Below are 12,750 nucleotides of genomic sequence, written 5' to 3' on the forward strand. Positions count from 1 at the left end.
GTTTTCACTAAATGCAAGGCTGGATCAGGCATGGGTTGTGCAGCAGTGGAGGGCGTGGGAGCCCAGCAGTGCCCAGTCCCGTCCCAGTCCTCTTTGAGCCTCAGTTCCCTCTTTGTGATATCCCTCTTTGTGCCTGTCACCAATAAAAAGCTCCCTTTGTTGGGCTCTGTTCTTTTTTCAAAAATAGTGAATGTTAACTTGTTCTCCCTTTGCCAAGCGTTAACTTTCCTTAAATTTTGAGACTCTAAGTGTAGAAGATAAAAGGCAAGACTTTTCCAATTTCCCTATTCAACTTCATGCATTTTGCAGACGACCATTTTTTTTTCCACACAAAGTGCTTCTCCTTCTATAAACTCGGACTGATTTATTATCTCTCCGTTTGGGCACTCCAGATCGCTCATCACTTCTAAATAGATATATTAGTCTTAGGCTTTCTACTTGTATTTATTGCCTTTGATGAAAGAGAAGGTGGCAGGAGAGGAGAATGAGTGAAGGCAGAGGGGAGAAAGTAGGAGAAATTAAGGGAAGGAGGTGGAAAAGGGAACAAAGAAATCGATTAAATCATTTTGCTTGCATATCTTTCCGAAGAATGATTACATTTCTATGGGAAACATCCTCTTCATTCCCTGTGTTAATATTTAATTAGTTGCTGATCATTAAGGGCTTCTTGTTGATGCCGATTTGGACAAGGAAGTGATGGTAAATGTTGTTTCTGGTGACGATCCTTCTCGCTTCTGGGGATGTAAGTAGGTTAACAGGGCAGGTATTTTTAATTCTCACTGGCAGCATCTCATCTCCCTTGCACCCAAATTTCAAGGAAATCCCTCGATGCCCTTTCGAAGGGGTTGCAAAGGCCACACCGGCGTTGTCCGAAAAACTCAACAAGAGTCGGTGAAACAGCAAATCTGCAGTGACGTGCTGGGCCTTTTTGCCCTAACGTAACATTTGTTAGCGTGAGGTGCTGAAAACTCATTTTCATCATTCGGGGATGTGATATAAAGCTTCAGGATCTGAAATATTACAGTAACCATGGCTACCAGTGACTTATCTGAGGGAGTTTGACTTTTGTTTTGATTTTAAGTGTCTTAATTGTGATTTTAAAATCAGAATCTGAATGTGTTTTTTTACTTGGGCATGAAACTAAAGGCATTAAATGATTTGCATTATTAAAATATCTATAATGCTGCCTTTCAAAGGTTCTTAAAGAAAGTCCTTAATATGCATACCCCATGTTCTAAATAAAGTTACTCTTCAGCTTTATGTTACTTCTGCTCTCACCATAAAAATTGTCTTTGCAGGTTTGAGCGCTCTGAAGGTGCCTTGGTGGTGGTTTTGCAATCCCAAATCCTTTGTTAATCCCCAGAAAAGCGGTGGCATTTCGTACTCTGTGTATGCGACCACACACACACACACACACACACACACACACACACACACACGCTGCTGCTTTTCCTCCCTCCTCTTCTGTACCCCAGCCATGCCCTGCGGGGTCCTTACCTTTGTGTTTGCTTCTGGAAGTTTGCCTGGCTCCAAAATCCTGCCAAATCCCTTGGGTTTCTCCTGTAGGAAAAATTACCAAGCACAACCTGCCCAGAGAAGGGGGAACATGTGGGTAGATATTAGCAAGGATGAACCGGGATGGAGAGCGAGCCTCGCCAGCAGCGAAATATCCCTCCTTCGACAGAGGACCTTGTTATACAGTAAGATGACAGGCAGTTGTGTAGCAAAAGGTTTTTCTCCTTCAATTTGATCACTGAAATGTTCTCATCTGGCCCGCTCTAATTCTCTCCATTTGTACTTGTGCAGTAGTGGCAAACGCGCTGAAATATGAACTCATGCTCGGTAAGCCTTTAATTCCAGCTTTGATGTTTTTAATCATCAGTACAGATTTGGTCAAAATGATTCATTAGCTTGAAACGCATCTTGGATTACACGTGATGCTGTGGGGAATCGGGGAGGCAGAGGCAGGGGACGCTTGTTCTTTGGGATGCTCTTTGTGCTTCATCTGAATATCTCCTATATATCCACTAAATATCTCCCAGTGTTAGAGGCCTCTTGGGTGTCCAGCCCTGCCTTCAGACCCCTCCTCGCCGCGTCTGTTTCTACTCGAAAACCCAAACGATCCTCCCTCAGAATTGCAGTGGGTACGGATGTGGTCAGTGTCCAATAGGTGCAGCAGCAGAATTTCGGGGCTTGGTTGCTTTCCCTGCCTGCTGTCGGGCTGGAACCACTCCCTCTACCCTTGCTTTAACATTTTAAGTTGATTTTCCTCAAGTTACGGTCACATACGCCATGCTGAACTCCATCCTGCAGCGACTGGAGCAGATTGAAAGCATCTGGAGACAAATCCTCAATCCCATGACTTGTTCCCTGTCCTTTTTTGGAAATCGGGTACCAGTGATGTTATCGGAGTCTTTGAGGGTGTTGCCCAAAACGGGTCGCCCGTCTGAATTGACATGGATGTTGAATCGCAGCTGCCCCCACCATTCGTGCGGTGGATGCAGTTACATGAATATAAAGATGCCTTTCACTGCTACAGCTGTTTCCATATGGAAAGTGGGATTTCTGTTCCGGTAAAGTCACCTTTATACCAATATATTCATGTTGGAGGCCCCAGCCGTGTAAACATTTTCGGATCCCTGTGTGAAGCCCATGGGATGTGCAGTGGGAGTGCTGCTTGAATGTGATTTTGATGTCTTACTTTTTTTCCAAGGATAAAAAAGATAAAGCCAGACACCGAGCCAGGAGAAGGACTTCACTTGGTGCCATCCTTTTGAGGACAAAGATGAAAAAATGAGGAAAATTCCAGAAGCTCTGCCTCCATCAGCAAGGGAAGGGGCAAGGAGCAGCAGAAACGCTTTCTCACCGTTGTGTGGTGAAAGGCTTTCATCGTGCAGGCGCGTTCCCAAGCGCCGAGGAGTTGATGCAACTCTTCCCAAGTTTGTCTGCAAGGCTCTTTCTTCTGCCACAAATCGTTAAGCAACAAGTACATGGCATATTCAGATCTCAGATGAGATAGGGACCACGGCCTCACAAAGGCGCTTTCAGATGTTCAAGGCTTCCTTTTGTGCATTTTTTCAGTCTCTGACATCCAACTGCTGCCTCTCCTCTCCTTCCGTTCCCGATGCAGCGCTAGAAGTGGAAAGCAAGGCCATGCCGCACAATGCGGAGCCAACCCCACTTTTATCACAAACCCCTTTTACCAACCACGGTGCAAACAGCGTTTGTTGCTGCTTTCTCACCTCTCCTCCCCGTTTCTTTTTTTTCCCCCTACATTCTTTTACTTGATTTATCGTGCTTTTTGTGTGTTTTATTTTGCTTCCAGCTTAGATGTTTCTTCTAAAAATCCCTTTTTTCCAAACTAAAGAAAACTGGACATTATCAGTACTTCTTTTACTGTTTGGTTTGGTTGTGTTATTTTTTTTGAACCCTGGAGGATTGTGTAATCATGGGATCCTTTTGTTCTATACCTGTAAATAGACAAAGGAACAAGTGCAGGGAGTTTTTCTGGGGTAGCTGTTCACAATTACCTATTGAAATGAGTTGCACGTCCAAACACACTTATTCCAGCAGAGAAATATCTGCCAGCCCAGATTGATTTTAAACTTACACTTTGGTTATTAGCAGTGCCTGTGAAAGTTAATTGAGAAAAAGGAAATAGGGAGGAATGTTTGTTCAGGTAAAGTTTGTTGTTTGAAGAGGCACCCACACAGGGAGGGTTGTGGGTATAGTGAAAGATATACCCATATAGTTATATGGGTAACCCGTAGGCTGGGAAAAGGAATATTTAAAATTGATCTGAAACAAAATAGTGAAGAAAATTCCCATGAGAAGAAATCCTGCAGGAGATGGAGTCTGATGAAGCTATGGTAAACTTGGGAGTTACCATCTCCCAGCTGAGCTGCTGGAGCTGTGTGTGTGTCCAGGGTTTTCTCGGTGACCGGTGCTGTGTTCAGAGACAAGATCATCTCCTTGCTTATGTTCGATGTTTCCTCCTTCCCACTCCAGCAAATCAAAGCCATTGCTCCAGAGAGGAATAAAATTAATATTCATGCGCTCGCTCCCTCCAGTCTCTCTCCATGTGAAGAGCTGGAGTGGATGTTTCTTGGCTCACAGTCATGGATAAAGGTCTTGTCAGCAACTGACTCTTTGCTAATCCTTTTTATTACAGCAAGGATGTTGTAGCTGGACTCCACTCTCTGAAATCAGACTTTCTAGTGTGCTTTAAGGTAGGAATTTCAGCTCTGTGGCACAAGGAGCACAGCTGTCACTCATCCCAGTAGGAACTCGGATGCATTTTGAGGCGCATTCTCAAGCCCGGGGGGGTTTGAAACAGGCTGCAGAGATGCGATATCTGCATCCCGCAGCATCCCAGCGAGCTCCAGAGCTCCTTACACCAAGTGGCTGCCCTTGGCTCTCTGATGAGCATCACAGATTTCCCCTAACTCACCTCTTCTCTAAAGCTTGCAGGAAATTGCAATCCGATAAGTTGAGCAAGGAGCAAGTCCTGTGCATTGTTCCTCATTGTTTGCGGGTTGTTTACATCCCCTTTTTTTGTTATCCCATCTCCCTGACTCTTCTCTGACCTTGCCTACTTGTTTCGTCCATTGTGTGTGGCTTTTGTTGTTGTTTGGGTAGCACACTCATAGGGACAGTTGCTAACAAACCATGGGATTATACAGCCCCACTGTAATATTTGGTTTGGCTCTCTTGATATATTCTACCTAAATAACAGCACTTTTAAGCACAATACTAAGTGCACTCTCCCACTGTGGACTTGGGAGCAAATAATGCAGCTTTCCAGATTTGCTATGATCCGCTTGGGATTTTTATGTCACACTTCCTTAAAATATTTCTTAAAATGCAGAGAGCAAATAGCAGGTTGAAAACATAAACTCCATCCTGAATACTGGTGCTGGTGCCTGTGTTCTTCCCCAGAAGGACTCGGATCTTGATCTGAAAAGTAGTTCAGAGTTGGATTAAATTTGCAAACGAATTTAGGATTTCAGTGCTTCTGTTGAGGCGAGTGGACCCCACTGTGGTTATTTGCAGAGGAGCACGGAGCATCCAATAATCTTCTCCACTTGTGCTGATGTTCACCTCCAAAGGCAGCGCTCTCACTGACAAGTGCATCTGAGGCCAAGCGAATCTGGGAGCGATGCTCTCTGCGCTGGGGAACGTGTGTGAGAGGCATTGGGAAAACCAAGGAAATATTTACCCTGGGAGGGGACTGTTTACAATGCAGTTCAAACAGTCGATGTTATTTAGAGCAGCCAGCGCTATGTCATATTTTGCTTTTGCTCCTCTCGTGAGGGTCAGACATAAGGAAAGGATCAAATGGGGCTATCGGGGCTGTCCTTGGACCGCTCAGAGGATCTTACAGCTGCAGGCAGGAGAGGTGGTGAGAAGAATCAGGAACTGCAGTGCAGCCTTGTGGTTGAAGTCAAGGTCAGGGTGGACTCTGGGGTAGTCTTAGTGTGGGGATGCCAACGTTCGTTGGAGATTTTGGCCGGATAGCTGATGTTTGGAGGGGCTCTGAAGCCCATGTGTGCTGCAGCATGATGGGCTGTTGGTAGTGCAAAGGTATAATTTAAAAATTTGGAAGTCTTTTTTATGCTGGGAGAAGGGAATACAACCAAGGGACTGATGTCATGATGTTCTGTGTGGCTGCTGAGCTGGGAATTTGCGTCCAAACCGCTTCGTGTTACAGTATCTTCCCCAGCATGCTTTGTAGGTATACCACATATTGTTTTAATTCCAAACCTCTCTTGTTCTGTTTTTAGCATGGCTGACAAGAACAGCACCCTGAAATGCACGTTCTCTGCTCCTGGCCACAGCACCACTCTGCTGCAGGGACTGGCCTCGCTCCGAGCTCAGGCTCAGCTGCTTGATGTCATCCTCACTATAAATAATGAAGTGTTTCAGGTTCATAAAGTTGTCTTGGCTGCCTGCAGTGACTATTTCAGGTGAGAATCCCATAGGGAAGCAGGCATTTATACCTTTCCCATTGGTTTCCTGTTTTCCCATTCTCCCCCACCCCAACCTCCCCACCACACCCCAAAAATCACACCCACGCACCCTGTGGTTTGCCCCACGGATTACCTGCAGGCATGTAGAGGCTCGGCGTCGGTCCCTTTGCATGCAGAGGAGGATGCAGATGAGGTTTGTTCCATTGCAGCCACTGCAAGTTCAAGCCCAGGTCTTCAACCCACCTGGGCAGCCCTGGTAGATGCTCTGCGTGCTGCAGCCGCAGCCTTTTGCCCTGGAGCTACTTGAGCTGATTGTGAGGGCTCCGAAATGAGTAATCCCATTGATGGTGCCCAGCGTAAATACACTCATGTTATCTTTCAACACCACTGATCTGTCTATAGTGCTTACTGTTCAGGGCTGAGGAGCATGAAGGGTTTTGTGTGAGACCCTGAGGAGATAGGGGAGAATTGTCTCATCTTGTGTGAGTTGAAAACGGAAGCATAGAGATGAGTTTTCTCAGCCAAATAAACACAGGCTGAGCCAATTGCAGAGCAGGAAATTCAGTTGTAAGTGAAAATACGTATTCATCCGTCTTGTCTCTGTCAAACTCTTTTGTAATGGTTCTCTGGCTTGAATGACTTCTCTTTGGGATCTTTTCTGGCAGCACCAGAGCAGCGTCAAGTGAGGGGCTGAAGACAAGAGGTAGAGGGAAGGTTCAAAACAAGAGCGATCTCAACCCAGGTGTTGTTTGAGACTGCAGGTCATGGCCAGTGAGGGTGGGGAAGGGCTTTTCAACGGGGTTTGCAATCCCTCAATGTGTAGGTTCCTTCCAGATTCGTTTGCTGAGCAGGTACCCAAGAGCAAGGGACTTCAGCGTCCCTCGGTGTATCTCTGGGATCCCTTCACCCGTTTCTTCAGCTGCTTTGATGTCTGTCTCATGTACACATGTTTTCTAGGCTGTTCCCTTCTCTTTTTCGCTTTGGTAACATAAACCTTCCAAGCTTATCACTCTCCCTACCAGGCATGCAATTAGTGATGGAGCTGATCTCCCACCAAATGCTAATGGTACTATTTGTATTCAGAAATGCTGCATGCAGTGCCACTGCCAGTGTGTTTTCACTGTTGAAATCTAATTGCTGAGTAGGTTTCTTGTTCTAACTTCTGTGGTGCTAAGGAAGGTTGTCCTGGGGAACAACGGCAGAATAATCTAGCTTTTGAAAATACTCTGTTTTTCTGCAGAAGGGGGGGAGGGAAAAGAGTGAAATTGAGGCGTTTATATAATCAGCATTTTAGAACCGTAACACTTTTTAAAGGAATTGCATTCTGTTTGATGATTTGTCTTCATCATGGCAACGATAATGTTTTTCTTAATGCACGTTCAGCTCTGCGGCGCTGATGCACGAGCCCATATGTCTGCATGTCCTCGGGGGTGAGGGCTCAGGGCAGCATGCGCTGCTCTGTGACACGGGATATGTGAGGGGATTTTAGCAGAATGCTCTCATCTGCTCCATGGACAAATAACTGTGAGCAGTATTCCTGGTCACTCGGTTACAGAAAGCTGATTTCATATGCAGATATTTCCTTATTTAGGTCATTTAGGATTTCTGGGGTTTATGCTGGACGGCAGCAGGTTTTCTAGCCTGGTTTGGACAGGAAACTTGGAACTCCTGTCTTTTGACAGCGTTCCCAAAATATTCCTTTATTCCTGTCTTGATGCAGAAGAGGGACTGCTCAGCATATTTTCTGACTAACTCGCACCTGTAGAGTCACTGCAGCTCCTAAGGCCGCTCTACTGACATTGTGCCTTCACAATGAATTTACCCTTCTGATGGATAAGAGTAGGTTATCGATGGTGGGAAAAAACAGCCCAAAAATGTGCAGTGCAGTTTAAAAAGTCTTTTTATCTTATGATGTGCGTACAATGGCAGCGAGCAGCGAAACTCCAACCTGCTTTGACTTTGACTTCCCCAGAAGTCAAAGCTACTGCTCTGCTACTGCTCATTGATTACTACACAGAGCGCAAACCTTTGCCCCTGAGCTACCCATACGTAACCAAAACTGCTGAAATTTAATGCAAACGTATAAAAACCCAAATGTGTGGTTATGTCCCCATCACACCCACAGGCTCCGTAGCTGGGAAACGCGGCGCCGCTCTCGACGAGCGGTTTACGAGATGTCTATGTGCAGTCCTTGGCGCACTGTGCGCTTCCTGTGGAATTTAAAAGCCTCCCAAGGAGGTGATCTAGGGCCTAATCTCTGCGTGGCCTGGTCAACTGATGTGCGTGCAGCTGTGCTGTAACAAAGTAGATTTTTGGGTTTTTTTGGGTTTTTTTTTAATTGCCTGTTAGCCCTCTGCCATCGTACTGCAACATGACAGACGTTTTCTGAAGGGGCTGCAACTCCTCTTTTCTTCAGTCGTCGGGAATGAGCCTTGGAGGGAGGGTTCTGTTGTGATTACCAAAGCTGTTCCTAAGATGTACTGCATCTGCAATATTTAAGCTGTTTCGGAGCCAGCCCATGATCTGATGGGCTACCCAAAATCTTTGCAGTGCTGCAGGCAAGCTCAGAGAATTGCAGGCCTCCTAAACACAGGTGTCTTCCAAAGCGTGTTCTTCACTCTCACAAGTCCTGCATACTTAAACTCTTTAGGGTATGGTTACCAATCTCTGCTGGTACAGATCCTGTTGTATGCTTTGGTTGTTGAGTATAATGGATTTCTTGGTGTCCAGTGTACCACAGACCCTACTTCTTGACGCTTTCTCCTTTGTCCATTAATTTATACTGCCAGTGGGATTGAAAAACTTAGCTTTCTGATAGCTGAATGTTATTTCTGTTTATGCAAGCTTTATGTAAGTAACTGCATACTCCAATTTCTCCTGACTTTTAGAGATTTAGCCGTGATTTATTCCCCTCCTTCCCCATGCTCCTTAAGAGAATCAGGATGTTTAAAATGAAATGAAATGCTGCAGTGATCCATCATTTTACATGCATTTAAAGGGCGGAAAATTTTTGTTTGTGTTCTTGACCTCCAGGGCCATGTTCACAGGCGGGATGAGAGAAGCCAGCCAGGATGTGATCGAACTGAAAGGTGTATCTGCAAAAGGACTGAAGCACATAATAGACTTTGCGTACAGCGCTGAAGTGACTCTTGATCTCGACTGCATTCAGGACGTGCTGGGCGCTGCCGTCTTCCTCCAGATGGTGCCTGTTGTGGAGCTCTGTGAAGAATTTCTGAAGTCTGCCATGAGCGTGGAAACGTGTCTCAATATCGGGCAGATGGCCACCACCTTTAGCCTCGCATCCTTGAAGGAATCGGTCGATGCATTCACTTTTAGGCATTTCCTTCAGATCTCTGAGGAAGAGGACTTCCTCCACCTGCCTCTGGAGCGCCTTGTTTTCTTCTTGCAGAGCAATAAGCTGAAAAGCTGCAGTGAAATAGACCTCTTCCGCGCTGCCGTCCGCTGGCTACAGTATGACCCGAGCCGCCGTGCCAACGCCAGCCAGGTCCTCTGCCACATCCGCTTCCCGCTGATGAAGTCCTCGGAGCTGGTGGACAGCGTGCAGACCCTGGACATCATGGTGGAAGACGTCTTGTGCCGGCAGTATTTGCTGGAAGCGTTCAATTACCAGATCCTGCCCTTTCGTCAGCATGAGATGCAGTCCCCTCGGACCACCATCCGCTCAGACGTCCTGTCCCTCATCACCTTTGGCGGCACTCCCTACACCGACAACGACCGCACTGTGAGCTGCAAAGTCTATTACCTCCCGGACGCCAGTATGCGCCAGTTTAAGGAGCTGACGGAAATGGAGGTGGGCAGCAGCCACTCCTGCGTGGCTGTGCTCGACAACTTTGTCTACATCGTCGGAGGGCAGCACCTGCAGTACCGCAGCGGTGAGGGAGCTGTGGATATCTGCTACCGCTACGATCCGCACCTGAACCAGTGGCTGCGCATCCAGGCCATGCAGGAGAGCAGGATCCAGTTTCAGCTCAACGTCCTCCACGGGATGGTGTACGCCACTGGTGGCAGGAACCGCTCGGGGAGCTTGGCTTCCGTAGAGAAGTACTGCCCCAAAAGTAACGAGTGGACTTACGTGTGCTCCCTGAAACGCAGGACGTGGGGGCACGCTGGAGCCACGGTAGGAGACAAACTGTACATCTCAGGTGGGTATGGCATTTCGGTGGAAGACAAAAAAGCCCTGCATTGTTACGACCCCGCTGTGGATCAGTGGGAGTTTAAAACCCCAATGAACGAACCCAGAGTTCTGCACGCCATGGTCAGTGCCAATAACAGGATTTACGCTCTGGGAGGCCGCATGGACCACGTCGACCGATGTTTCGACGTTTTGGCTGTGGAGTATTACGTGCCTGAAACAGATCAGTGGACAGCCGTGAGCCCCATGCGTGCCGGGCAGTCAGAAGCTGGCTGCTGTTTGCTAGAAAAAAAGATTTATATCGTAGGAGGCTACAATTGGCATCTGAACAATGTCACGAGCATTGTGCAGGTCTATAACACAGAAACTGATGAATGGGAAAGGGACCTACATTTCCCAGAGTCTTTTGCTGGGATAGCGTGCGCTCCCGTTATACTCCCGCAGGTAACGACCCAGAGATAACCAGTGCGACGGCATTGGCCCGTGAAACCGTCTCGTGTTGCATGGCATCAGGATGCTGTGGTGTTTCTTTGTGGTTTGAAAATGGTATTGTGCATTTTGTGGGTGAGGGAAGGAGAAAAATAGCTTGCATTCCCTCCTCCATAAAGTCCCTCCCCCTCTTCTCTAGTGTTTTGGCAAGTGTGTTTCATCAGAAGCACTTGTCAGCCAGTTAGACTTAACAGATGTTACAGCTGGACAAAGCTTTTCTCTTTCTTTCCTCTTTTCATTTTGATTGGGGGGGGGTGCATTTTGCCAATTTTTCCCATTTTGAACAATATTCCACATTGCAAACGTTGACAGCTCAGGAGTAACTGAAGTACTGTGCTACGTTTCAAAGAGTTCAGGTGTGATTTTTATTAACAGCTCAAAAAAAATCATTGTATGTCGCTTTGGTGGGGTTTTTTAGCAGACAAAAAAACCAAAACCCGTCTAACATACAGACCTCCAGAAGCAATAAAGGGACAGTGGGAGCTAGAAGAGCTCAGGTGCTTGGATTATGAAAGTATATTCTTGCTTTTCAAAGGTGACTTTCCTCAAAGGGGAATATTATCCCTGCACACCTCTGGTCTCCGTTGGTTCTTCATTGCTGGGATTTCACTGCAATTCCTCACTCCCATGATCCTTTAGTCCAGAAATTCTCCTTTAATCATGGCACCCAGAGTTTGCAACACTAAAGCCATGCTGGTAGCTTGGTAACAGAGAAATAGGCATGATATTTTTTTAATAACTGCCAAAAATGTGTTTTACTGGCAATAAGAGCTCTGCCGTTCATCTGGGCTCGCCCCCGAAAGCGGAGAGCACCTGGGGTTTCTGTCAGACCCCGCTGGCATCGCCTCTCCCTTCACTCCACCAATACACGATCATCCACACTCTTCGTACGGTAAAGGAGGTGCTTGCTACTTCTCCATAAGGTTGAAGGTTTTTGCCCTTGACGTGTAAATAAGATACGTGGCATTGGAACAGGGTGGGTTTGCTGTTGTTATTGCTGGTGGGTATTTTAAATCAAGAGATTCATTTTGAGATGACTGTCATTTTTGTCAAATCTGTGTTTACTGCAGAGAACACTGCTACTTCCTGAACTTTCCTTTCCTCCAAGCCATTTTTTCTAATTAATTTGATTAATGAATTGAAAGTTCCTCCTTTTATCAGGTCTTCTGTTCCAAGGGCTTTGTTTTGTATCCGTATGAGTTTGATTATGATGTATGCAATCTTCTTCTGAGAGAAACTGTTGCATTCTGCTGTTAAATAAGTACTGTGCTGTAACCTTTAGAGACAATATATAATGGCTGTTTTGCTAATGAATCAACGAGCAGGTCTGTGTAAAGCATGAACTCCATACCTTGGATCCACTTAAAGATCATTTTTTCCCTAATAATGAAGTCAAAGCACCTTTGGTTGTGACGCGGCGAGGGTGCACGCTCCTCAGTTAAGCTCTGATCTGCATTCTGAATTTGGGATAAAATGATGCATCATGTCATCTGTTCCTATCTATTTGCTGGTTTGCCAATAATAAATTAATGAAAAGTGCTGGTTGCTGTATGGTACGCTGAAGGCAGTGGGCAAGCTCTGCTTTTTCTGGCTCTCAGGCAGTTAATTTACTCCATTCTCTCTTCATTTGCTCTGGCATTGACGCTAGAAACACTGCAGAACAGTCCTGGCAGATAACAAGCAAATTTTGAAAGGATGAACTGTAACTCGATACAGGCTTCAAAGTTACAAAAGAATGGATTTTCTTTTTTTTAATGCTTCCATATGTTTATGAAAAAGGGGACTTTCTTAGGTTAGTAACAAATGAAGGGTTTCTTGCTTTCCTATTTGCAGAATACAATTAATCCCCTTACGAGTGTCATTCCTTCATCACTGCCTTCCTAAAATACTTAAATATCCTTCCCTATTTTATTTAAATTTTCCTACCAGAAGCATTTCTGTGGCAGCAATTGATGGTTTGGGTGTTCTAATAATGGAGTTTTTCTGAAGGTACAGCTGTAGTGCTCATAAGCCGCACCACATCAGACGACTGAGGAACCCATGCGATGACCGTAGCTGGCATCCCTTCATCAGGAAACCCTGCTTTAGTTTTCGCTCCTAGCTTCCAAGGTATGTGTGCGTGTTGGGATAAAGGGGAAA

At 46.0% G+C, this 12,750-nt stretch overlaps 1 protein-coding gene across 1 annotated transcript; it reads left to right on the forward strand.

The window, feature by feature from the left end:
* The first annotated feature begins 5,784 nt into the window (after positions 1-5,784).
* KLHL26 (kelch-like family member 26) lies at positions 5,785-10,584 on the forward strand. Its single transcript, XM_010191390.1, has 2 exons — positions 5,785-5,966; positions 9,003-10,584. The coding sequence occupies exons 1-2, from the start codon at positions 5,785-5,787 to the stop codon at positions 10,582-10,584; spliced, it is 1,764 nt and encodes a 587-aa protein (XP_010189692.1).
* Positions 10,585-12,750: the final 2,166 nt, after the last annotated feature.

This window comes from Mesitornis unicolor, unplaced genomic scaffold, assembly GCF_000695765.1.
Source record: "Mesitornis unicolor isolate BGI_N332 unplaced genomic scaffold, ASM69576v1 scaffold17529, whole genome shotgun sequence".
Taxonomy (NCBI): domain Eukaryota; kingdom Metazoa; phylum Chordata; class Aves; order Mesitornithiformes; family Mesitornithidae; genus Mesitornis; species Mesitornis unicolor.

What these genes read in the sequence shown, in the direction of transcription:
- KLHL26 (XM_010191390.1), top strand. Translation starts at nt 5,785, where the DNA reads ATGGCTGACAAGAACAGCACCCTGAAATGCACGTTCTCTGCTCCTGGC. An exon ending in GCCTGCAGTGACTATTTCAG is followed by an intron (nt 5,967 to 9,002) that starts GTGAGAATCCCA and finishes CTTGACCTCCAG; the next exon opens with GGCCATGTTCACAGGCGGGA.